The 25,840-nt window shown below is 39.1% G+C and overlaps 2 protein-coding genes across 9 annotated transcripts; one reads left to right on the forward strand and one right to left on the reverse strand.

Annotated features, from left to right (window-relative positions):
- srek1 (splicing regulatory glutamine/lysine-rich protein 1) lies at window positions 1-11,379 on the forward strand. Of its 8 annotated transcripts, none has more exons than XM_086301375.1 (12): window positions 1-291; window positions 468-601; window positions 2,756-2,871; window positions 5,351-5,497; window positions 5,948-6,126; window positions 6,211-6,341; window positions 6,432-6,543; window positions 6,629-6,736; window positions 7,087-7,170; window positions 7,284-7,398; window positions 7,507-7,565; window positions 8,932-9,071. In XM_086301375.1, exons 1-11 carry the CDS (start codon window positions 164-166, stop codon window positions 7,528-7,530), a joined length of 1,278 nt encoding a protein of 425 aa, XP_086157501.1. In that variant the 5' UTR covers window positions 1-163; the 3' UTR covers window positions 7,531-7,565; window positions 8,932-9,071. The 8 variants fall into 8 exon arrangements, with proteins under 8 accessions (XP_086157501.1, XP_086157496.1, XP_086157499.1 ...); XM_086301377.1 differs by lacking the exons at window positions 1-291; window positions 7,507-7,565 and adding exons at window positions 1,275-1,792; window positions 2,245-2,374 and having other exon boundaries at window positions 8,932-11,379; XM_086301370.1 differs by lacking the exon at window positions 7,507-7,565 and having other exon boundaries at window positions 2-291; window positions 8,932-11,379.
- On the reverse strand, window positions 8,936-25,840 carry LOC147326252 (interleukin-31 receptor subunit alpha). Its single transcript, XM_086301369.1, has 17 exons — window positions 25,757-25,840; window positions 24,517-24,921; window positions 24,331-24,384; window positions 22,192-22,248; window positions 21,958-22,069; window positions 21,696-21,853; window positions 21,380-21,525; window positions 17,744-17,885; window positions 17,551-17,639; window positions 16,521-16,728; window positions 16,255-16,440; window positions 14,782-14,913; window positions 14,513-14,674; window positions 13,620-13,763; window positions 13,450-13,531; window positions 13,258-13,339; window positions 8,936-13,101 (listed from the first exon to the last, which is right to left on the reverse strand). Exons 2-17 carry the CDS (start codon window positions 24,596-24,598, stop codon window positions 12,631-12,633), a joined length of 2,307 nt encoding a protein of 768 aa, XP_086157495.1. The 5' UTR covers window positions 24,599-24,921; window positions 25,757-25,840; the 3' UTR covers window positions 8,936-12,630.

Genomic DNA, 25,840 nt, shown 5'->3' on the forward strand with positions numbered 1-25,840 from the left:
TTCACTCCTGTTGGGAATAAAGAGGAAGAACCCCTGTCGCTCCGCCTTCTTGGATGCTCTGTGTATTTAACACAGTAGGGTAACTGAAAAATAAAAATAATTTTAATTTTTTAAAAAAAAACAAAAAACGTTATTTATTGCGTCGCGTTTAGTAGTTTGCATAATGAGCGGGATACCGGGGACACCCGTCGTCCAGATAACCAACCTGTCCTCGGCCGTGAGCAGCGAGCAGATGCGCACTCTCTTCGGTTTCCTGGGAGACATCGAGGAGTTGCGGCTCTACCCGCCCGAGTAAGAGCAGTCTGCCTCGGCATGGCTAGTCAAGCAACTCTGCGGACCTGCGGCCTTGTCGCGGTTCTTAAATTATAAACTAAAAAGTCCCAGATGAAACAAAATGAAATGACTAACCCGCGTTCCCACGCTTCTTTCTCTCCTTTCTTTTCCTTTTCCCTTTTTTTTGTTTACAGCAACGCCCCCCTCTCTTTCTCGTCCAAAGTGTGCTACATAAAGTACCGAGACCCCTCCAGTGTTGGTGTGGCGCAACATCTCACTAATACTGTGTTTATTGACAGAGCTTTGATAGTAGTACCATGTGCGGAAGGTGAGTGCAGGCCTTTACGTTTAAAGAAACAACCTTGACTTTGTTATGACCTCCTTCCTCTGAATTCAGTTGTTGTGGTTGAATTCTGGGTTATTTTTATGTAATTGTGATTATTTTATTTTATTTTTTTAACCCACATGAAAAATTGTCGAGTTGTGCCACTGGTTAGGTCTTTTTTTTTTTTAAACTGTTTGTGTACAATTATTTGGTAAAGGTTAGTGGTTGTATCGCCACAGCATTTACAAAAAAAGAAATTCCCATAGCACCGAGCTAGGGTCTCTTGTTTGGTTTCACAAAATGGTTTCCACACAGGAAACCAAGCTAGGTTGAATGTTTTTGAAGCTGAATCCACACTATAAACACTGGACTGCCTGCAGAAAATAGTTTTATGCATATTTTAAATATTGTTTGATGGATATTACTCAATAACTCACCCTTTTCTCTCTTCATTAAAAAAAAACATAGATACATATTTTTATTTGTTTTTGTTTCGGTGCTTCTTTTCATTAAATCTCCCTCCCTCTTTGGTGCCACTGTTGTTCCTTGTGTACAGTCAAAATGATATCACCTCTGACTTGATGCTTTTTGTCCACGTGACTTGGTGCTGGATGGCTACTGAGTTTATTAATTTGGTTTTGTATGTTTTTTCTGTGTGATTATGTGTGCATATCAGATGACTAGAGTGGCCCAGCTGTTACACTACTACACTAGCCTGAGTCAGGCATTGTTTTCCAAGCCACTATCCCCGATCGGGCCAACGCAGCCTTCAAGGGGGGAATGTGACCAGGAGAATAGCCCGCTGAACCTTCCAAGATGGACACCTTGTCTCTTTTTTTTTTTTTTTTTTTTTTTTCCTTTTGAAATTTTTTTTCTTTTGGTTTGTTTCCTTTCATACTTTCCCATGTTGTCCACTCTCTACTGTCTCTATCCAGAATACTACAATATTGCTTATCTCTAGCGTTGTGTTTATATTTGTTATTTTGGTTTGTTGTTTTGATTATTGTCCAACCCCCCCACCCCCCTCTCTCTTTCCGCTACAGCTGCAGCTTGTGTGTGATTGAGTTCTGTCCAGGTTGCTACGGCATACCGATGGGGATGTGTGTCACACATGGGATGCTAGGAGGATCCCTAACACTTTACTCTCCTGTCCACTACGCCTCGTTGTAGTGAGGGGCTAGTCTTTGTGAAAAAGTGAGAGTCGGCAGTGAAAACTTTACCTCATCGGAGCATAAAATTCTTCAAGCTATAAGTGCACTTCACATCTGTAATTCAAGTGTGTTGTAAAAGGCAGCAGTTAGGGCTTTTTCCTCATATTCGTGCTCTACGACTCTAATGTGGATGTTTAGTATTTAGCAGTGAGTCAAACGCATTAATGCTTGGTGACATTAATGCTCCTTTTTTCCCCTTCTAACATTAGAAGGGGAAATGTGTCATTTTTATGCTCAGTGCCACCAGCTATGATGTGATAAACCTGTAGCTGTTTTTTTTTATTAACTTCTGCAGCAAGGAAGCAGATTAGAATGCAGAGAGGAAAAAAAGAAAATTCTAATTAGGTGTTTTTTATAGCTAAGTTTTGGCTAACCTTTCCTACAGTTCTTAAAATTGTTGTTCTTTTCTGTATCTGATGTTCTGTGTGCTATTAGTGATGCAGCCATTGGGGTTGTCTTGTGTTGCACACCTTTCCGACACTCCGAAACGATCGCCCCCTCCCCCCACGGAAAAGCGTCCATGCTTGATATCGTATGGTTCATGACCAATATGTTTCCAGTACAGGTGACCCATACATCAAAGTGTTGACTCATTCTCTGCATTATTTTGTTTCTCCTTTCTTCCTTTCTTTGTTTTTGAAAAGAGACCAAGGACAAAATAAGTTTTCTTTTTTTTTTTTGAGAAAGTAAGGATTTTCATTGAGAATAATTCAGATTCACTGAGAGAAATGTTTTTTTTTCTTTGTTTTATTTTTTTTAATAAAAGCAAAGTAAGGATGCTCGGTCTCCAGCATATCATGAGTAGACAGTAGAAGATTTGTAGGCTGTATGGGAAGTGTATGCTCTCTTTCTCTCTAGAGTACAGTGGGCTAATTGTGCAGACATAGAGGAGACAAAGAGGAGAGTTTTTCTATTGCCTTCACTAATATCTGCTTTTGTCCTGCAGGGAAAATCCCAGAAGAGGCCAAGGCTTTGTCACTTTTGGCACCTGCCACTCCAGTACCCAGTCTGATTCCTGGTGGGGGATTGCTGCCAATTCCTACTCCAGCTCCACTTCAGAATGTAAGTCTGGCCACTGTCATAATTCGTGTCTGCCTGTTATTCATGCAAGTAAATCATAATATACAGTTGCATGTCATCAGGTAGTGATTTAGGGAGTGCCTCATTCGGTTTTGCTTTGTGGTCTACTGGTGAAGCATCCATTTTCATTATCACACAGTAGCAGTCAAGAAGTCAGAATTTTGATTGAGATTACAGTTTTTCTCAAATGCTAAAACACATGTCACAAACGTTACCACCAGGTCCCCCAATGTCCAAACACAACACCCTTCTCTAAAGCTACATAAACACAACCACACCTTCCCACTGCAAAACTCAAACTCCCACACCAAGAGAGCAGCTCGAAGCTGTCAAAACTGTAAACACTATACACAGCATTACACACTACAGCAAAACAATTGAAAACACAATGCTTAATTTGTGAGAAGGTTCTTTGTTTCATAACTGCCAATGCATATTTTAGAAACTATACAGTAACGGATCGTCGTAGATCTCTGCAGAGGATTAGGCATTTAGATTTGTGAGTTTCATATGAGTAGTATAAATCTATAGAAAATCCTGCATGTACGTACACTACTGTAACACAACTCAATGCAAAAACAGAATCTATTGCACACAACAGTAATCTTGAAAACATGAACAGGGTGTGAAGTTTTTTTATTTACGTTATTCACACCACACACACACCACAATCACTGTGCGGCATCATGTCGCTGAGCTGTTGCTCGCATCTCGTCCGTAATGATGGTGCGAGGTTGTCTTGCTCTCCCTCCTGGACCTTCTCCTCTCCCATGTTGGCCTTCTCCTCTTCCTCATTGGCCTGCTCCTCTTCTTCCAGGGCCAGCTCTTCTCCCTCCTCTGCATCAAATTCCTCTTCCCCTGACTCTGCCTTCATCCATTGTGTTTGTTTGGAACCTTCAGCATACTGTGCACTCTGAACTTGCTTTTACATGTGGGTACAGCATTAGCAACAAGTGTCTTCAATTTTGAGTCATTGTGTGTAGTGAATGACGCCAGGTGTGTTCCCTGTGTTCAAAGATTGGTGACTGTGGCAAGCATTTTGCATCACATGGGCTTTCATTTGAGAATATGAGCAGAGTTGTTTTGCAACATGTGTTTTAGCAAGGAAAAATGTGTTTAGATTTATGAGTACATAGGGTTGTGTTTTGTGAATTGTGTCTTCATGTGACATGTGTTTATGGTACTGGAATATGGTGGCTACATTTAGTAAATGTGTTTAGACTACTGGTCATTTGGGTTACAGGATTGGCTTTTGTGTTTTAACATTTGAGAAAAACTGTAACACTAGGAAGTGTCATTTTGACCCCATCCTACAACAACAGCAGAGAGGGCAAAGATGTCAAAGTTGTTATTTTTCATCTAATTTTAACTAAAATTGGACAATGCGAGTATTTCAGATTAATGGTTGGCGTGCCATGAAAATGTGAGAGGGTGGGGTTTATTTTACCAGAGTTGCATGATTTTTAAAATTTCACGAGGTCAGAATGATCATGTAAATCATGATCACGGTTTTACTTCGCACTGTTGAATAACTATTACCAACTGATGTTTAAAATGTGTGCTTCACCAATAGAACACAAAGCAAAAACAAATCAGGCACTCTCTAAATGATACGTCATGATACTTTCCCGCAGCGTGCAGCTTTAAGTTTCCTGAAATAATGTGGATAAGTAACTATGCTAAAAGACAGATGTGCAACATAATTCATATGTGGAGCCGAGTAGAAGAGCTTGTCTCCTGAAGCAGATCATCATCTGCTGTTTAGAAATACTTTGGCTTTACTGAAAACTCACCACAAACTGCAGGATAAAGAATGCATGACTTAAAGACAACAGCGCTGTGGTTGCTAACGTGGATCACCTGCAGTCGGATGTCCGTAAAAGCGAGCCTGTGCAAGGGTGCGATGGTGTGGCTAACAATGCATTGAAATCGCCAATTTGATGTCATTCTGTGTGGTCAAACATGTGAACTAAACATCGTAGAGTCACCGCGGATTTAAGAAAATAGTAAATGGAACAATAATTGCACGTGTGAATAACGGCTCTCTGGTCCAAAGTGTCAAAACCTTTGCAAAGGTGTTAATGTGATGATGATCTTAGTTTTAGTTTTAGTCACATCCTCCGTGTAGGAAACAGTAAATTGAGTTATTTTGTTTAAATGTGTTTCTAGGTGATACACTTAAGTCATGCTAACAAACACCTTTTGTTGTTTGCAAAGGTTAACTAACAGGAACTGTAGCAGTGGTTGATTTTGGTACTTTTATACTTTTACTGTATTTTATTTGTGTTTTGGGGGGCAAATTTTATTTTGCTGCAGATATTTGTACATTAGCAGAAATGTGGCACAGCATGGATGTGAAAGCAGCTTTAAGTTTACATGACAGTATAATAAAATGATCATGCCTTTCACCATAATCGTGCAGTACTAACAAAACCTGTGTCTTTGTTTCACACACCTGCAGCTGAACCTTCCCTTAGTGAATCGACTTCCAGCCAATCTCGACCCCTCGTCGTCAGTACTCGCCCAGCCGCCGCTCATGGGAAATGTGGATCCCTCAAAAATTGATGAGATCAGGAGGACAGTGTATGTTGGCAACTTGAACTCACAGGTAACACAAAAGTCTTCGTATATTTAAAGGCCATGTGACCTCATTCTACAGGCTCATGATAATATTATTACTTACTTGTTTGGGTTTGGCTTGTACCACCTTCACCATATTGAGGAAACTATAAGCTCAGTTGTAAAATTCTGGGCCAATACTGTTGTTTTAAACATCTGTGAAGCATCTGTAAATTGATGACATGTACAGCCCCAGTTCTAAAAAAGTTGGTTTGCTTTTTTAAATGTAGATAAAAACAGAATGCAGTGATGAGTGCAGACATCCGAAGGTTAAGCAGAGAAAATAAAAATTAAGAAAAAGATGTGACAAAATCTGAGAGCATTGACAACAGTTTCTACCAATTAAATTGCCCAGTTCTAGGTTCAGCAGTTTTTAAAAAGCTTTGTATTTTGGGGCTTGTATGTTTCTTTAAACTGAGTTGATCTTTTCTTTCCGCAGACCACCACTGCAGAGCAGCTGTTGGAATTCTTTAAACAGGTGGGAGATGTGAAGTTTGTCCGAATGGCCGGAGATGAGACCCAGCCAACTCGTTTTGCCTTTGTAGAGTTTGTTGAGCAAGAGTCTGTTGCCAGAGCCCTCACATTAAATGGAGTCATGTTTGGAGACAGACCGCTGAAGTATGTATTTAGTTAAAATTGTAAAATGGGAAAATGCGTAAAATAACGTGGTTTTAAGAGCCGGTTGATACTTTTGTCTTTCAGGGTTAATCATTCCAATAACGCTATTGTGAAACCTCCAGAGCTGACGCCTCAGGCTGCTGCTAAAGAGTTAGAAAATGTGATGAAGAGGGTGCGTGAAGCACAGTCTACCATTGCTGCTGCCATTGAACCTGGTACGATATTTGGTCTTCCTGCATGAAGACTTGATTAAAGTTGCTGAAGTAATTGTCGTGTACTGAGATTACTGCTTGTTCCTCTCACAGAAACAAAGAAGCGTTCCTCCAGCCAGTCTCAAAGGTCACGGCGGTCACATTCACGTTCACGCTCCCGTTCACACTCAAAGGCACGCCGGAAAAGATCCCACTCAAAACACAGGTGACTGGCTTTTTTAGCATCAGGGTTTTAGTGTTGCGTTACAATTTAGTTGTTGACACTTTTCCCCTTTTGCTTCTGTTTGAAGCAGAACATCACAGAGGTTGCTGCCGGGCAGTGACTCACACAGTTCCCGAAGCAGTCACAGGAGACGCTCTCGCTCCAGAGACAGGAGACGCAGTCGGAGTCGCTCGAGGTATGCAGTGAGGCAAAAACCTCACTGATTTTTTATTTTCTTCCCAAGAGTCTGAATGTCTTTGTTATACTGTCGTTTAGCTCAACACATGGGACCACCTACAACATACTCCTGGAATATTTCTGGATTATTACGTGTTTAATAATAACAATAATAAAAGAATCTGATCAGCTGTAATAAGACCTGTGATTCTTGCCTTTGGCAGTAGAGGGCACCAGATTCTTAATCTTCATATCTCCCTAAATTTGCTGCTGTTTGTATGTTATTGTGGTGCAAAAAAGGATGTTGATCGTTTAACTAAAATAAGATGTGTTATTTATAACACCTTTATCTCCATGCACTTAATAAAGTGTTGTTACCAGGGGGCACAAGCGCAGGAGTAAGGATCGGTCAAGAAGCCCTCGAAGGAAAGCCAAATCACCGTCACCAAAAAGGTAAATCCAACCATCTCATGCTGCCAAACATTTTTTGTAGGTAAGTTTTTTTTACTGTGTTATACAATTGTAGGTTCAGTTATGTTTGCTTGAAGGTTGGTTCTTACTTTTAGAAGTAAAAGAGAGAAGAAGAGAGAACGCAGCAGGGACAGAAGGGACGGGTCCACGTCCAGAAAAAGGAGCCGCAAAGACGAGGACAGGATAAGGAGCAAAGCCAAGCCAGGGAAGGTATTACAGATTACGCTTCAGTCACAAATCTAATAATTTACAAATAAGGAATGACTCAGTTATGTGCACATTATGTTGCTTATACTTGGAGTTATCTAATTATTCCAGATCCATAGGCCTGGAAGCATTTAATAATACAACTTGCATGCACGAGCTTCGTCTTTCTGGTATGTGACATCAATCTTTTGCTGTATGGTTTAGTTCTCAGCACACTTTGGTTTGCAGATCACTCTGAAAGTCCCATTCTGAATAGTTTCTACCTCAAAAGTAGTGGCATTGTTGCATGTCATTCACACCAGCACAAGTGAATGTTTCCATTCGTCTCCAACTTGAGTATCAAACCACACGACTGTCCTACTTCTGAAGTTTACTACATAGATCCCCCAAATGATAGCCAAGAGATAAAAGGTGATTTAGATTTGTGACACTTGAGCCTTTCTGTTGATAACAATCTGAACATTTGTTTGACAAGTAACAGCCAAACAAATGTTCTCCTCAAAAACCACCATCATTTCTGCAAGACGAGCTGCAGCATCCGTATGGGTTTGTCACGTATTTTGGTTAACAGCTTTTTACATGAAACTGCAACCAGAATCAACACAGTCACTGTTAATTTAATATACAGTGAAGCTGGTACAAATATTGATTTAAAAAAGAAAAGAAAACTTGTTATAAAAATACAATGCATCTTGATTAACATTTCTGCTCTTCCTCCCTTTGACCTATGTGTTCCAAGTAACATCAGAGCTCTTAGCTCTGGTGCTGATTGCTGCAAAGTTACGCAAACCAGATTTAAACCAGTATTCCAGATGATATGCAGGCTGTTACAGGAGTGAAATATTGATTTTTAGCAAGCAGACATAATAACAAAAAGCACAATAATCAGAATAGTTTAATGAAATTATTTATTTACAGTTGCTCCAAGACGATAAGAACAGTAACAGACTGAACTAAATGTAATATATTACAAAGTTACAAAATCTAAGAAACAGCTCTAATATATACGGAAAGCTCAATTATAAATATGCAGAATATTACAGAGATTAAATATATATGATTGACATTTTACTGTAAACTGTAAAACATTGTTATTTTCACTGTAGAGCATGTGCAAAAGGGTGTAATTATAGATGGAGTTGTATAGGGAGAGAGCCACAGGCAGGAATCATTTCTTGTGTCTTTCAGTGGTGCATTTGGGTAAATCAGTCTTTCACTGAGCATGCTCCTGTGGCTGTCCAGCATGTTGGGTGGGAGGTATTGTCCAAAATTGTCCTTATCTTGGACAACATGAGGGGATGCCTCAGCTTATTCCAGATACTAATTTTTATTATCAATTAGTATGAGATTAGGTACATATTTGTACTATAAGCTTAAGTACTTGATGTTTACAACTGTCAGATAAACTCCTGTTTGAAAAAGATGGAAGTATCAAATAATTGTTAATGTGCACAGCATAGTTTTCCTGCACTTGAGCGTTTTTCTCTTTGAATATTTTTGTTGGTCAAAGTTGATCGTTCATTGTTGCCATTTCAGGCTGAAGCGAGGTATGTCAGAGAAGGAAAGGAAGAAAGTGACAGAGAAGGCTCAGCCACACCAAGTGAGGACATGACGTCATCACCCTGCGCCCAGCATAACGGCAGCTACAAGACTAACCACGAGGAGGAAGCATATGTTGGTGCAAAGTGACTTCAGCAACACCATGGACACTAATATTGTTCATCCAGGTATCTTATTGCCCATTGTGTACGTGCGTGAGTGTGTGTGTGTGTACGTGCGTGAGTGTGTGCGTGAGTGTGTACATACAGAAGCACTGAATGGCATCTTACTTTTTTTTCTTTCCTATTATCATCCCCTGACTGGTGACACACATGGCTCCTCTAAGTCAGCCTAATCTCACTATCAAACCTTAAGGGCAAGTGAGTGCTCAGCATCATAGAGAAGGCCACACTTTTTCTGCTTAGCTATTCCACTGACAACTTCTTCTTCTTCTTCTGCTTTTATGTCCTTATGGTATAGGTTCTTAAACTTTTGACAGCTAGTATAGTAGTACTGTAATGTTCCCGCATTTCCAGGAAGGTTGGTCACATTCCAGATACACAGATGAGGAATAGAGGTCATACTCATTTATCGATTCATTTAAAGCTAGATATGTTATTTGTGACTGTCACATATTTACATATTTATTAACTGTAAAGTTGAGTACTTCAAAAACGTTTTGAAGTAAAAATAAGCAGCAACAATCTGCAGCAGGAGTCAAATGTTTGTCTTAAATTGTTTAGTGAGGAACATAAAGGGTTCGTTGCATGCCTGTCCTGTGTGAGAGCCAGAGTGAAAGCAGGGTTCCCATAATCTGAATATTAAAAAAAAAAAATAGCGTGAAATCCCATCTTAGACCCTCAACCTGAGTCTTTCTGTCATCATCATGTTGGTGTTGTTAAACAGGACATGGTGAGCAAGAAGGCGATGCAAGTAAGAAACTGAAGGTTACACTCCTACACTAGAGACTGGTTAATTAGAAGCTAGGCCTACCTTAAAGCAGCTAACTCTAATTCTTTTCCCCCACAGACTTGTACACAGTCTGGCTTGTTTTTCCCATTATTTTTAATGCGCTGGCTGTGGTCACACAATGGCTGTGCGAGAAACTTCCCATATTTGGTTTTTTTTTTTGCCTTTTCACTAAGTGAAGCAATGGCACATTATATATGTGATGTTTCAGGAAATGGATAAACACAAAGTCCCTTAGAGGAATATTGAGTTTAAAATAACATTTCTGCTTATGCTGAAAAGTTCATTTGCCCCTTTGTATGTCGGTGAAGGAAAATGTGGGCTGTGATGTCAGTGAAGTTACCTTTAAGTCCCCTTTTTGCACCATATTTGTTTTATGGTCCGGGAACGGTTGCAACCTGCAAACTGCATTTTAATTTTATGGCTTGAAGTAGCATAGTGACAATATTAGAGAACGGTGTTATCTTATGCTGTGAACAGTGAACTCATTTGGTTGTACATCATTGAATCACTTTTTTTATTTCTGGTTAGCAGTTGCAACAAGGTCACAAAGTATCACGTCCTGCTATTGTTCTAATACTGTGTGAGGAGAAAAAAAGTTATATACTGTTTTATACTGTATATAAGTCACATGCCTATACTGTAAAATAATGGTGATGTGCTATAAATGTCTGTCAGCTGATGTTACTGGAGAAAGTGGGGCGATTAAAGTTCTCAGAAGCAGCCAAGAAGAGACTGAACAGGAAACATCAAAGGTCCACAAACTGCATGTAAGCACATTAGGGCCAAAAAGTGCCTACACTAAGAAAAAATATGGAGACTTGTTTAGGATGTTGAAAACTATCGAGACATTATATTAAAGTTTTAGCTGTCCTCATTAATTCGTTACAGAGTATACTAATAATTAAGTAGACCTAGACCTATTTTTCTCAATTTTTACTATTTCAGTTTATTCGGTCGAGTGTTTGCAAGCTGGCCCCAGATTGAGATCTATGTGACTTTGTGTATGTGTGTTTTCTGTTTTTTGAACGTGTTTTTAAAAGGATACTTTATGGCTGTGTGTGGCCAAATTCCTCTTTGCTGGATTTTACAGACCTGATTTTATGATTGCTTGTATTTTGTTGTCCTGCCTTCTGCCTTTTTTTTTTTCTTACTTTGTTTTTACAATTTAAAAAAACAAAACAAATCTTCAGTCTGAAGTGGTCATCTTAAAATGTAGTTTTAAAAATCCAAGTATTTCAGTATGTGAAGAATTTTATTTTTATAAACATTTACCCACTTGTGAAGGTATATTATGTACAAACATGTTTGACGGTTCAGTCCATGAGGAGTGGTCCTTTGATGCTGGATTTTGGACTCTATGTAAAAGTGTGGTGCCACTGTTTTTGAAGAGCTTTCATGTATAAATCCTCTTAATTTCAAATCTAACAGTACATCCGTTTCCAAAAACACTCAATAAAAGAGATTTTTCATTGACTAATTTTGTTTGATTTTGTAACTTGGGCTTTGTGTTGACTGTGGTGCACCACCAGTTCTCGATATGGGCCCAGTTATATTATTATCTGTGCTTTGAAAGAGTAGCAACAATTCATATTTACGGATAACACTTTCACTCATCTGTGTGTGCGATATATGATCTGCCTTTAGAAATCTCTGTTAATTGAATAGTGTCTGACCAAAGTGAACACCTTGAGCTTCAACCATTTGTCTTCCGGTCAAACGTCTGACCTCTGCTGTGACATACCCCAACTTCAATGAGATAAAAAGGCACAAAATTTGTTAGACATTCATGCTCCTCAAAAGATGCCGGGCAAGAGAGCTCTTTATTTCCAAGTAAAAGTAATCTGTTCACATGATGAAAACTGCATAAGCCACAGTCATACCTTCCATTTATTGTGATTTAGCAAAGGTCGGCATGGCTAAGACAAGCATTTCAAGTAACACCTTACGGTTGTAGACTGCTAAGCTTTGTTTAGGCTTTCTGCAAAAGGGTGACGTAAAGTAAGGTCTTCATTATGAGAACAGCCACTGATTGAACATTTCAGACCAGCTGACAATGAACAGCCTTCAAAAAGTTTGAAAATGTTTTTGTGTGTTAAACTGGTGAATGGTGCCTTTTTTCCCCATGACTTAAGGCCACAAGATTTTGCACAACTACCTCTATTCGGTCTTTAAGTGATGACGTCATGAATCCTGCTTCCGGGCCCAAACGACTCTGCGTTTAATAAGGCCTTTGTGTTTTTTACATGTTTTAATGCTTTGTATCTTGTTATATTTAATCTCAACAAGCCCCTAAAAACAGTCAGTAATCACTGTCGGACTCTCTCTTTTTTTTTATTGCCGCTAATCATTTTAAAGCTCAGTTTTTAAAACCTTACCATGTAACTTCAGCTCAGCCCATGCAGTAGTATATTAATAGCTAATTCATTGACCGTGGTAATGGTTAAGTGCACTTTTTGGGAGGATGTTTTGTCTTTTTACTCCAATTCTAACAACTGGCATGCCATTCTTTTGGTTAAGTTTTTTACATAAATGTGATGTAAACACTGTCTTGGTAATTCTGCTGATTTTATTAGCCAAATGAATCCATGTTGTTGGTAAACTGAATTGTTGTTCTTCATAAGTCACAGCAGAAACAGTCAGGGGCAGCAGTTCTTACTTTGGCCTTTTAGACTAAGTTGTTCACATAGTGATTTTTCCTCTTTATGCTCTGCAGTTTGACCTTCATCACAAAATAGTGGACAAGTGGTCACTGTCCGAGACTGGACTGGTGCTAAATTGTCTTACATAGTCCAGTCCTGGCTTAGGATTGAATACAGTCAGGTCTGCGTCCTCTGGGTCACTTTCCATGTCTTGAGTAACGGCAGTGATGCTCTGTGGCATTACGTGCTGAAACATTTCCATCGTGGTATAGCCACTTGGAAAGGGAAAAGGAAAACTTTGTAGGTCTGTCTGCTGGGTTTCCAACAATGTGTCTGTAGTATTGTTGGGAGATGTATTGCCAGTTGCATCATCTGTCTCTGTTTGGATCCAGTTACAAGTAATTCCTGGTGAATCTCCCCGTTTGTCTAAGCCACAAAGAAGCGGTAGCATTGCTGGCAATATCGTGGCAGGGGCGACAGCTTCTTTCTCAATTATATGGAGACTTTTTGTTTCCCATTCTTCAGCCTTCAGAGTATTGATTACCTCAAGGAGTTCCTATGTAACCAAATGACACACTGATGTATTTAATTTTATACAACATATTTCATCTGATGCACTGGGACTATAATAGCAGTCCCCTAAAATAAGTTTCAGGTTGTTTTAGGTTTCCACAACATTAAAACTGTGTGCTTTGTCACAGCTGACACTTACCAGTTCACAGGGCCTGTCTATTTTCTGCATTGTATTGCTCTTTCCAGGATTAGGTATGCTTGGCCAGAGGACAACTTTTGCTCTAAAAAGCATTAAAGGAATGGTTAAGGTAAAGCTTGTGCACAGTGGTAGACATAGCTAATTAGCGACTTTGGTGGAATCCTGTTCCAGCTATTGGTTGACAAGTTGTACCTTTTTATTATTGGTGGTCCAAATATCAGTCCAGCAGCCAAAACTGCAATGGCTGCAATAATACTAGTGAATTTAAAACTTCCTGTGCAAATAAATAAATAAAGGCACAAATAAAAAATTAGAAATTTAATTATATGTACAGTTGATGGTTGAAATATTACTTGACTGACCTTCTTGAGTTGTTGTAAAAAAGTTGGGTTCACTTCGTTTTCCTGTTCCTTTAGAGGTGAAACCTGATATCTGGACTTGGTATGTTGTGCCACTTGTAAGATCCTTTAGTTCATACTTGTTAACATTTGGATCCACTGTAATGTCTGCAATCAAAATGAGTTTTTGTCATAATTAGCATGTTAGCATTGTCTTTATGAGCATGTTAGCATTGACATTACAAGCATGTTAGCATCGTCATTATGCGCATGTTAGCAGTGACATTAAAAGCATGTTAGTACTGACATTATAAGCATGTTAGCGTTAGCATTGTGAACATGTTAGCATTGACGTTATGAACATATTAGCATTATCATTATGAGCATAGCATATTAGCAGTGTCATGGTGAACATGTTAGTGTTGTCTTTATGAGTATGTTAGTATTATCATATGAAAATATTGTCATCATGAGCATATTCACTTGCTGAAATAGCAGCAGCGCTGTTAGAATAGCTTTCCTGTCAAATGATTTTGGAGTATTTTAATACGTGAGTGGAAGACTTTTGAAAGAAAAAATGTAACAGTAACATTTGATAGTAGATTATCTTTAGGTTGCTCAGCCATCTTGACAAACTAGTCCTATCCAGAGAGTTAATTAGGTTATGATGTCATAGCTACATCAAGTAGTGTATGAGGTCATTAAAATCAAGACTAAAAACTGCAGTGTGATTACAGCATTCATTAACTTCAGGAAAACTGAGAAGAGTAAACAAAGTAGCTGACAAACAGGAAATTCAGTGAGGATGATGCATGTGCTGTAGAGCAACCAGTGGATGTGATGCCAGTGCTATTATTATATTCAACAAAATTCAGCAGTTTATGAATAAGCTTATGGAGTAAGTGGAGGTGTCTTACTGTTCTCAGATTCTGTTCCCCTCAGGTGGTTCTCAGTGTAGTGGATTGTGTAACCCAGTAGGAAGCCTCTGGTGTCTTCTTCTGGGATGGATGACCACTGCAGCACCATTGAATTCTGTGTCAAATTGTAACTGCTGATGTTTGCGGGACCACTCACAGGAGCTTTAAGAATGACACGGGAAAGCAGTTTCAAGAGGTCAGAGTGTTTTGTTGGTGACTTGTAATGTATGTGTGTCTGCTTGTTTTGGAGAAGAGTGCCTGTGCCTTACTGCCTTCCATGAAATAAAACTTTGTGCTTGCAAACGTTCCTTCGCTGTTGTTAAGATGCTTCATGTTGCAGGTGTCCTTATTCGGTCGCACGTGCAGACTGACGGTGTATCTCTTGTAAGGCTTCAAGGGTTCTGGATATTTGAGATATCAAATGAATTATGATTGATCGCTGGAAGAAAACGAAATATATGTATTACATTTGCAAAGCAACTCAAGTGTTCACAAGCAAGTAGATATATATATATATATATCTTTTCAAGTTTCCACCATGTTAGTGTTTTGGAGCCAGGTTTGGGGTGGAGTGCCAAATTTGGCTTCCAAGCTGGTCAGCAAGCGGCATACATCCATTGTATGGGTCCAAAGTATAGACACAGATTGTAATCTGTACTGGCATGTGGTGATTTAAAAATCCAGCATTCCAATATATGGGGGCGACCGTGGCTCAGGGGGTTGGGAAGCGTATCTGTAACCGGAAGGTCGCCGGTTCGATCCCCGGGCTCTCTGTCCTGGTCATTGTGTCCTTGGGCAAGACACTTTACCCTACTGGTGTTGGCCGGGGGGGGGGCCGATGGCGCGATATGGCAGCCTAACTTCTGTCAGTCTGCCCCAGGGCAGCTGTGGCTACAACCGTAGCTTGCCTCCACCAGTGTGTGAATGCGAGAGTGAATGAATAGTGGCATTGTAAAAGCACTTTGGGTGCCTTGAAAAGCGCTATATAAATCCAATCCATTATATTAGCTGATATTTATTTTTTTAAGGGCAGACAAACAAAACAGAATGACTAATCTTGCACAATCAACTTGTAAAGTCAGCAGATTAGCTTTTGTTGATTGGGCTGAACACAGGAAAAAAAATCAGCAGTGACTTGAAAGCTAACAGTAACTTCCACTAAGCCACTTAAGGAACGTTAGTCAGTTGCACAGACCTCTGCAATGGACTTCTGACAGGTTTGGTTTTGAAGCTGATTTAGCACTTACACAAACGCTTATTTCAGTGTTCAAGTTCCAAGCTCTAGTATTATTTTATTTACGCATAGCTCTAATTAACAGGTATCTGCAGGAGGAGACACATACATCTACAGCCATACCAGGTATCTATGCGAGTACCTAATCAGTTTTTCTAGCTCTAGAATAAGTAAATAAATACAGATTGGGACAGTACATTTTCTAACACAGAAGCTTTAAACTCAAGTCCACAAATCAGTGGACAATGTTATGGAAGTAGTATCCACGTTTTATAAAGAAACATATGCTTGAAACATTTGGGCCATAGTTGCATACTTACAATTAACTTTAACTGAATTAAAAGTTTTCCCTAGCCATATCCAAAGTGTTTTTCCCAGCTAAATCTGACAACATGCAGTGATCTCTGCTGTCCAATATCAATCCAGTATTGTGTATAAAATCATTTAGGCAAGTCAAATCAAATTGCATTTAAACGGTGCTGACCAAAAACTCATAATATTAACATACCTTTTAAAAGAGAGAAAGTATAGTAGTTTTTGCCTTTAAGGTAAAAGGACTTGTACGCTGTTTTAGTCTTCTCTTCCCTCCACTCCGCACAATAGCACACGTATTTTTTGAGAAGGAAGTCTTTCCAGTAGATTTTGAAGGATATGTTATTGTGGACTGTCACGTTCAGCTCATCATCTCCCATACCTGTGGATGTATACTTTGTTCAGATCTGTGGTGAAAACGACACCTTTAAGAGAGCTGTAAGGATGGAAATGAGTACTGACTGTCCATGTCTTCGCGGAGGGGTATTATATGGCTCACAGCTGGAGAGATGCTGACGTTGTTGAAAGACTGGATGCTCACACTATAAGCTGAGTAGGAGAGAATCAGTGTGATGCTGGGCTGAATGGTGTCGATCCGCTCAATTGGGGCCTCTCCTGACTCTTTCCCAATGGTCACGATGTAGCCATCATGCAGGTCTCTGGCAGAAACCTAACGATCAAAAACAGTTTATTATCAAAACAAGCAGCTATGACTAATCGCTGCATTTACATTCACCAGCTACTAGTATCGGGTTGGCCCACCCTTTGCCTTCAAAGCTACCTTAATGTTTCATGGCACAGATTCGACAAGGTGCTGGAACCACACCTCAGAGATTCTAGTCCATGTCGACATGACATCATCACACAGTTACTGCAGATTTGTTGGCTGTGCATCCCAAAGATGCTCTATTGGATTGAGGTCTGGTTTGAGATCATGTTCCAGAAACCATTAAGAGCCGAAAGCCTGCCAAGAAAATATTCCCCACCCTATTACACCACCAGCAGCCTGAAACATCTATACAAGGCAGGATGGTCCCATGCCTTCATGTTGCTTACAGCAAATTGTGACATCACAGCAGAAATTGAAATTCATCAGACCAGGCAGCATTTGTCCAATCTTCTGTTGAACCTGTGTGAACTGTAGCTTCACGTTCCTGTTTCCAGCTGACAGAAATATCACCCGGTGTCCTCTGCTAGCACAACTGCTTCAAGCCTCACAGAAGAGCTCTTCTGCATACCGTGGTTGTAACAACTGAGCATTTCAGTTACAGCTGCTTTACAATCTACTCAGAGAATCCTGGACATTCCCCTCTGACATCAACAAGGCATTTTATCCCAGAGAACTGCTGCTCCATGCGATTGTCACATTCGACATTTTTTGCGAGCAAACATTAAAACAGGTGTACCTAATGAAGTGGCTGCTGAGTGTTTTCTACATTCTGCTTTTTGTTTAATAGCATGTTCTCAGAAGATGTTTTTGAAGAAAAATTACCTTCCAGGTTATTGAAACAAGGCGAGTACCCTTTTCATTGGCGACGTCAGTTTCTTTAAAGTTGACGATGACCGGCTGTGATGTCACCTCTGAAAGAGCAAACTGGGTTGTTTTTGGTTTTTTACTTTGAACATAAGCAGGTAATCCTTTATCCGGTTTTAGGAGAAAAACAAAGTAGAAAGCAAACACTAACCTGATGGCACAGTGTAAGCTTCACTCCATGGGCACTGTGTACATTTAGTATTGGTGATGCAGTGTATCTGTAGAGCGTAGGCCACTGAGGAGTTTAGATTCTCCACTCTGCATGTAGTTTTATTCTGGGACATTCCAGGTGACTGCAAGCAGCACAGAAATCAGTGTGTGCGTTAGGGAAGTATCCCATCTGTTTTGTTTTTTGTAGAGTATAGTAGAAGAAACTGGTTTCAGAGCAAAAATGCAAGCCGACAAAGTCACAGAGAGCCGATCAGAATGCCTCCAGAAAGAGGTTAAGAACTAAAGTTTGGAAAAACAAGTACGCCTGCAGTTACAAGTAATTCAGGTAATTTGTATATTACCTGAATGAATTCCTTAATATACCTAATGTTCACCGTGTACTTTCCAGAGTGTGAGTAAGGATTCAGGCTGGATTTAAAATGGATCGTTTTCTTTAGCAGAAATTGATATAAAAGCTGCTGTGATTTAAAATTAGACTGGAAGAGAAATACAATCAGAGCGAATGTTGCAAAGCAAAAATCACCCAGCTCATGGTAGTCGATTTTCTTTTCAAGCTTCTGAGACCATATTTCAGAGAAATTTGACTTTCAGTTAGGCATAATCTCATCATCTGGCAACTTTAACTGTTACATGACTAAAGTGTGGGCAGTTAACGTCAGTTGGTAAGCTCTGACTCATTTCACGGAGATCTTTACGTAGACCTTTAGACGTAGGCTACTTTTTGTCTCCCTCAGATAAATGTGTCTGTCTATGAGAGTTGCTGTCTATCAATGTTTGTTTTGTTTTTTTAATCCTTTATTATGGATAATACTGCATCGGAAAGGAAAGCACCAGTGTTTCGAAATCATAAAAGTCCAGCTCAGATCATGCTGCACTTTAAAGGCAAATCTAAGATTCAGCTATTTCAGATGTTGTTTACATTTCAAACCTGCTTTTGAATGCCTCTTTCACTCTAATACAGTATAGTGATGGAAAACTGTCAATGGTGAAAAGACCCGAAGAGCAAATACAAAGACAGGCATGGTGTGTGTTAGATTTTCAAAGTAGAAGAAAACAGTAGTTATGTATAAGATGTTAAAAGTAAAAAAAAAACCTGCCTGTCTTAGCCAGGCAGACTGCCCTCTGAATGCACTGCTGTGCCATATTTTCTTTTTCAAGTCAAGCCACAAACTCCCTGAGCGATCCCTTGGACCACTGTGAGCAACAGCAGACGTGTGCACTGTGGTCACGCCGGCATCTAATCCATCCAAGTTACATGGTTTATTAAAATAATCAAATTACAGCGTTTACATTTATGTTAGACTACTTTTAATTAACTGCTTTAGCCCACTTACAATGAAAATTTTAAAGAATCTTGTTCCTGACCTGTGTAGTATGTTAACACTATTGGAAGTAAAAATAACTTGAACTCCAATTTTGAAAACACAACTTTATTCATTTATTTATTATAAAGCTCTGACTTGTATTATGAGTCTGTGGTCTGGGAGAGAGTCCTGTAACTCTCTGTCTGCAAAACACAGTATATAAAGACCAATGTTGGGCAAATAATTATATAGTTACTTCTCCAAAAAAGTTACTGAGTTTTGCAAACAACAAAGTTTTTTGCAGCTGTTTACCTAAAAATGCAGCCAAGGCGTTTTTTTTTTTTAAACAAACATTTCAAACTATTTACAGAACAATCAGCTGTTCTGCATCAAATTTGATGCCACACAAACTATTTGTGCCACTCCAAAAATAATATCTGTCCACTATGAGATAAAGGAGAACAAAAGCCTGATACCTGCAGGCCTGACAACAGGAGATGTATCACTCCTGTAACACCTGTAACATTCAGCAGTCGCCTCATTGTTCTGACACACACAACAAAACTATTGACAACACTACACACTGACTACACAAGATTTGCGCTAAACGTCGCAAATCTCTCACATCTCAAAACACTGCTGTCACTCCTAAAACTTCCCCCTTCCTAAACAACTAAATGCCACGTTGCCATATAATTTTTGATTGGTCGACATGGTACATTTTTCCACCAATCCGGTTGTTCAGTCTGACGTCACTAGCCGTGTCTGGGTCTAAACTCTGCTGCAGGTCCATATATCAAACGATCACTATGGCATTACTGAGAGTTGAAAAACTGTCTAAAGTCTTTCATCTTTAATAAAATGATCAGCGTTCTGCTCTACCAGGTGTAACAATTGAGTTTAACACCCAGGCATCCATGAAAACAGAATTTATGACATTTAACGGAGTTAGAAGTTAGCAGGGAGTTAGCTCGCTAGCTTCTATCTAAATACAATATAGCATGTCCTGACTGCGGGGTTTTGGAAACAAATTAAAACGTACAGCTCTGTTATCACTTCCAGCATAAACGAAGACAGAAAACTAAACAGCAGTGACGCTTGTAGGGTTACTGAAGTTGGGCTAGCTGGTATATAATGATGTGCTACGTGACCGCTAGCGACACAGCTATGTTAGCATAATATAAACAAGCTAACTTTTTCTAGGTGGTCAGGAACAAATGTAATCGCATGGCAGGATGCTGTAAAAGGACCAAACTTCAGCCAGGAGAACAACTGAGATAATCCATCCACAATACGAGGTTAGTCATTCATATACTGCTGCATGGGCTGGGCTGTAGCTACATCCTAAGGTTTTAAAAACTGAGCTTAAATAAATGATTAGTGGTAATAAAAGCCGAGGGAGGTCAACAGTGATCACTGACTGTTTTAGGAGCTTTTTGAGATCAAATAGAAGAAAATACATAACATTAAACATGTTAACAACACAAAAGCCATATTAAACGCAGACTACTTTAGACCCGGAAGTAGGATTCGTCACGTCATCACTGAACAACCGGATAGGAAAGGGTGAGGTTTTTTTTTTTTGGTTTTGCTCAAAAGCAGAGTGCTTCGATGTTTAAACGCCGATTTAACCGTTTCTTCCCGCAGTAAATATAAACAATGACAGTATTCAGGAAGAAAACCAAACATTGCATATTTTTAATCATAACTCTGGTTTTACGTGGCCTATCAACACAATTTAAAAACTGGTATAAAGTCCACACTTTTTCCATCAATTGCTCCGTCGGTCCTGCTCACATCTCCAATGGTTTTACACGTTGTCATTAACGTGGCTTCACATCAGCCACGCCGCTTTGCTAGCTAAAACACCGGTGTTGGCACATAAGGACGCTGTCATAGCCTGTCAACGACGTTGATTAGCTCGGTATACACGAATGTAAATCGCGTGATTGGCTGGACTATGGGATAAGGTGGCATCGTTCTAATCCCATACAGGAGCAGACAGTCACTTTCTGACTAACACTGCAAAACAGAGTTGTTAGTTTCAATTTTAATTCAGGTTAGATTCTTTTTGTGCGCAACGCAGATTTTTTTTGTGCGCAAAGACTGTGGCAGCAGTGCGCAGCTTAGAGGGAACATTGGGCATGTCTGTCTTTTGTTAACAATGACTTAAGCTGGGCAAGCTAAAGACCAGCAGCTTTCTTTTTTCCTGATGTTTTGTGCACGCGTGTGGATAACCCTCTGGTCTTTAACAGTAGTGCTCTGCAATAATGCAAATTTTGATATCAATCGTTACCTAGTAAATAACTGACCTCATTCCATTGAAGGCTTCCCAGTGCTTTGTATCTGACAGAGTAAGACATGATATGCTTGACATCGTTTTGATCCCATCTCACATTTATGTCCAGTTTCCCAGAGTGCCGTGTGAATTTCACATAATTTGGAGGGTCACATCGCTCTGAAACAGGAAAATTATCCCCAAAATTTCATCAATTTTTAAATTTTAAACAAAGTGCTGCTCCTTAAAATTTTATATATATATATATATATATATATATATATATATATATATATATATATATAATTTTTTTTTTTTTTTTTTTTTTTTTTTTTTTTTTTTTTACTTACGCAGGCTCTCCGGTGAACCTTGAAAATCTGTCTTGGTGCAATTTTTTGACTCACTGTTTTCAAAAATCTGAATGGTCACATAGTGGTTTTTATAGAAGGTGATCTCTTCACGAGATTTATTGATGTTTTTATAAACTCTGCAATAGTTTCTTTTTTGTCTAGAAGAAGAAACAAGAGATGTTAATTACAAACAAGGACATTTTCATATGCATTTTTAAAACGTGTGGTTGTAAGGTAAAAAGGGAAAAACAAAACTACTTACGGTTGTATTACGAGTATATGTGTATTTTTGGATGCGTGTTTTCCAGGTTTCCACATACATCTTAATTTGGACCATGGATATTTAGTAAAACAGTCCAAATCACGGACTCCATCTGTAAAAGAGGCAGTGCACAGTCACCATAAAGAAAGAAAGAAAGAAACCGTTTTCCTGTCTCAAATCTGATTTCAAAGATTATGGGTCACCTCAGGATGACCCAGTATGTGTTTTCTTTACCTGGGTGAAGTCCACAATGCTCGTATTTGGAAGAAATCTCGTTTGCCTTGCACTTCTCTGCACATGAATATGGTATGTGACACAAAATATTTAGTAAATTCATGAGAAATTGTTACAAAAGTAGATGTTTTTAATGATACAATTTTTACAGGTCCTGTTTCCCAGCAAAATTAAAGCAGTGTAAGCTGTTATTGGCATCTACCATCACACAAAATTTGAAAACAATATCTTACAGACAGACAGACAAACAAAGACAACTAATTACAAACTCCCTCCTTTCCTTAAGTACACCTGGCTTGGGACTTTATCAGTCTCTCGATGCATTACGAAGGAATTCTGGTCCACTCTTCTTACATTGTTGTTTTAGCACATTAAGCCTTTCTTTTTCAGTCACTCTAAATTTCCTGCTGTCCTGGGGATCATCGCCCTGCTGCTGCATGACTGACGTTGGGCCAAGCTTTAGCTGTCCGACAGATCACCTTGCATTTGACTCGAGAATACTGTGCAAACCGCCAAACATCTGCTTTTATAGACGTGCTCACACTTGGTGATGATCCCCTTTCATTTCTATGGAAGCAGTAAGCAGTAGTTATGTTTTCACACATTGTTTCTCCATTTCATGTAATTTTTTTGTTCACCTCCAGTTGCATTTACCTCAGTTTAAGACCTGAGAGTTATACCATGGGGGAATTTCGACACAGTCTCTCTTTTCTTTGCGTCAGCTGGTTTGATAAAAGCTAAAACCTCCGTCAGATATGATGGATATGAAAATGCAGATCATTAAGTTTCTCTGATAACCCAGGCTTTCTGCTTCAGGGTCTGTACAGCTCTCATAAAAAGGGATGTTGCACATTTCATTTAACTCTTGCACCGCACAAAAAGATCACTACGAGTGGCGTCTACTCCAATCAAACACATCTCAGATGATGAAGATAACATGCTGGTAAAAATCTATAAACAACACAAAAAACTATAACAGGACAATGCGATATTGGTGCAAATTAGGCAGGATGTTAAGGATGCTGAATTGTGGGATTTAGTGCATTTAGAGTGTTAAATAAACATTTAAATTCAAGTTAATCATTTTTTTGCTGGGTGCGCTCTCTACGCTGCTGTTTATTTATAATGGCTGCGCATTAGACCTCTGAAACCTTTAAGTGGGTCCATTTAAACAGTAAAGACCGTGGGGCTTCGCTTTAGTTGGTCAACAGATCTAAATGAAATTAATTTTACAGATTACAACAGACCTTAGCAATGATCTAATAGATGTTACTGAAGCACGCGCATCTCATCTAAATATGCAAACTCCAGTGGGACTGCGACGTTTGCACTGCTGTAACTGTACAGCTGGGCTTCATGTGCGATCTTAGTAAAATACAGCTTAACAAGCTGCACGTGCAGAGAGAATTGCATTGCACTTAAAACACAAGTTGCAAATAAAACAATCAGAGATAATGTGGCACAGTTGGATGATTTCAAACCTAAACTCTGAATATAATATGCTCCAGACCAGATTACACGTTCAGCATTACCCTGATGGTAAAAAGAGCTGTTTTTGTGACCCAGAAAACTCTGATATTAAGCTAAGAATTAGATTTATGATTTTATTTTTTAATTATTGTTACGTTCTGACAAGTACAACTGACGGAAGGTGCACTTTCTTTTTTTTAACATGACTGTATGATGGAAGTTCAAAACAACATGCAAGTGCTCTGCTATAGTTATCATTTAAAAGGGAGGATGAAGTGCGAAGTTTACATGTAGGGTGTGGGGTCCAGTACAGTAAACAGAGCCTGACATACTGCTGCTCTCTTCATTAGTGATCATGGTGGTGTAAAGCATATTTATAAGTTGTTATTTCATCGATGAAGTGAAATACTCTGTTGGACTGAGTTGTTGTATTAGACTGAATGAAGGTTAAAATAAATGGCATGTGACACTCTGGGTTAAATGTGCAAATGTAGGGCAAATATAGTACTACCACTACGGCCCTTCACTCTTCATCTTGTGCCAAATGAGACAAATGCTCCACAAGTTCACATGAATCAGAATGCTGGAAAATTGCAGTACACACAGCGCTAACCAATATATGAACAGTAATAAGACAATGAATTATTAGAAATGTTGTGGTAATCCTACCTTGAGTTACTTGAGAATGCATGGAGAGTGTAGCGTAGTGAACAAGAATCAGACCTTGAATGTGAACAACGGGAGTTATCACAGAGATGTTCATGGATTTAAATCCTTCAAGAAAGATTGAGCTGTACCAAGACAAGAAGTTTATCAAGTAGAAAGGCAGATTTAAAAAAAAAAAAGGACGCTTACCCAGGATGATATAATATGGATGGCTTGCACATGAAGAACATCTAGAGTCTGAAAAATCCAGCTGAACTTTACAACCAGCCATTTCGCCCGGGTCTGTCTGAAAGACTGAAACCAAGACGGTGTCTTCGTAACCTCACACCCACAGTCTTCTGCCATTCACAATCATGATTCACACAGTAGCTGCTCTCTCCAGCGTGTGTGAGAAGGAAATATTGTCGGGGAGTTTTGACACTGAGCATGGAGGGGCGGGGTCACAGTGTGTGACACAGTTCATAGGACTCATAGACTGACAAGAAACGGTAGGTCCCCTGAAGTATGCAGAAACAGCCTTGTTTGTACTTCTTCTTTCCACAAATAGAACTGTTGAGTCGAAGATGTTGTATCTGCTCAAACAACAGCTTCGCTCTGAAGTGCAGGAGGCAACAGAAAGCAAGAGAAGCGACTGTGACTCAAAAGAAGAGCAGGGATGGCTTTGTGTGCTGTAAATTCAAATTCTATTCATGCTTTCAAAGAACTGTGTGTGATCTGAAAAATTACAAATCAATCCGCTAGGACTGGAAAATATGTTTTTTAAAATAAAAATTCTAAATCAGAAGTCAGAAGTAAACGAACAGTTTTGAAGAAAAGACCTACACAGTCCATTAAAAGAAAATAGAAATACTGCTTTCTGCCATTTATAGCCTACAAACACAAATATTATAATATTTTTATATCATATTTCGGTGCTGTTTTTAACCAAAACGAGTTTAGAGGGAAGTAGAAAGCAAAAATCAAAAAGGCACTTAGTGACGCACAAATTGCGTCACTAAAATAAATAAAATTAAAAAATTCACACATTTCACCTTATCTGAAATATAAAAGCGGACATTTCTCAGATAGATAACATCTTAATCATGTTTTTAAAGGAAGGAAACATGAGCATGAACATGAAGGAAGAGGAAAAAAACAGCATGTTTGAAGCTTGAGTCACAAGAAATGTCACGTTCGTAATTAAAAACTGCTTCATCTTATTGTAAAAACGATCATTCATTCTGTTCACAGTTAAGCTCAAACATCTAGGTGAAGTAAACAAACGAACAATGAAAATAAAAAGACATAGGAGTAAACAAGCTAACCTTTGTGCGTTAACTGCCACATGCTCTGTGAGAGACGTGTGGTGACTCAGATCGCCCTGTTTTCCAATAATCTACAGTGCCATCAGAATTTTACCAAAACTGAATGAGTAGTCCATTTACCTTACCTTCACGCCCTCTAAGCTTCTCTAGCACGCGTTTTTAACACAAGAGGTTAATATAGTGCTTCTGTAGTGCATCTGAAAAATGTG

The sequence above is a fragment of the Aulonocara sp. 'chitande type north' Nkhata Bay genome, linkage group LG7 (genome assembly GCF_057382095.1).
Source record: "Aulonocara sp. 'chitande type north' Nkhata Bay isolate Kocher_YH1m ecotype deep benthic linkage group LG7, A_spYH_male_GT1.1, whole genome shotgun sequence".
NCBI classification, from domain to species: domain Eukaryota; kingdom Metazoa; phylum Chordata; class Actinopteri; order Cichliformes; family Cichlidae; genus Aulonocara; species Aulonocara sp. 'chitande type north' Nkhata Bay.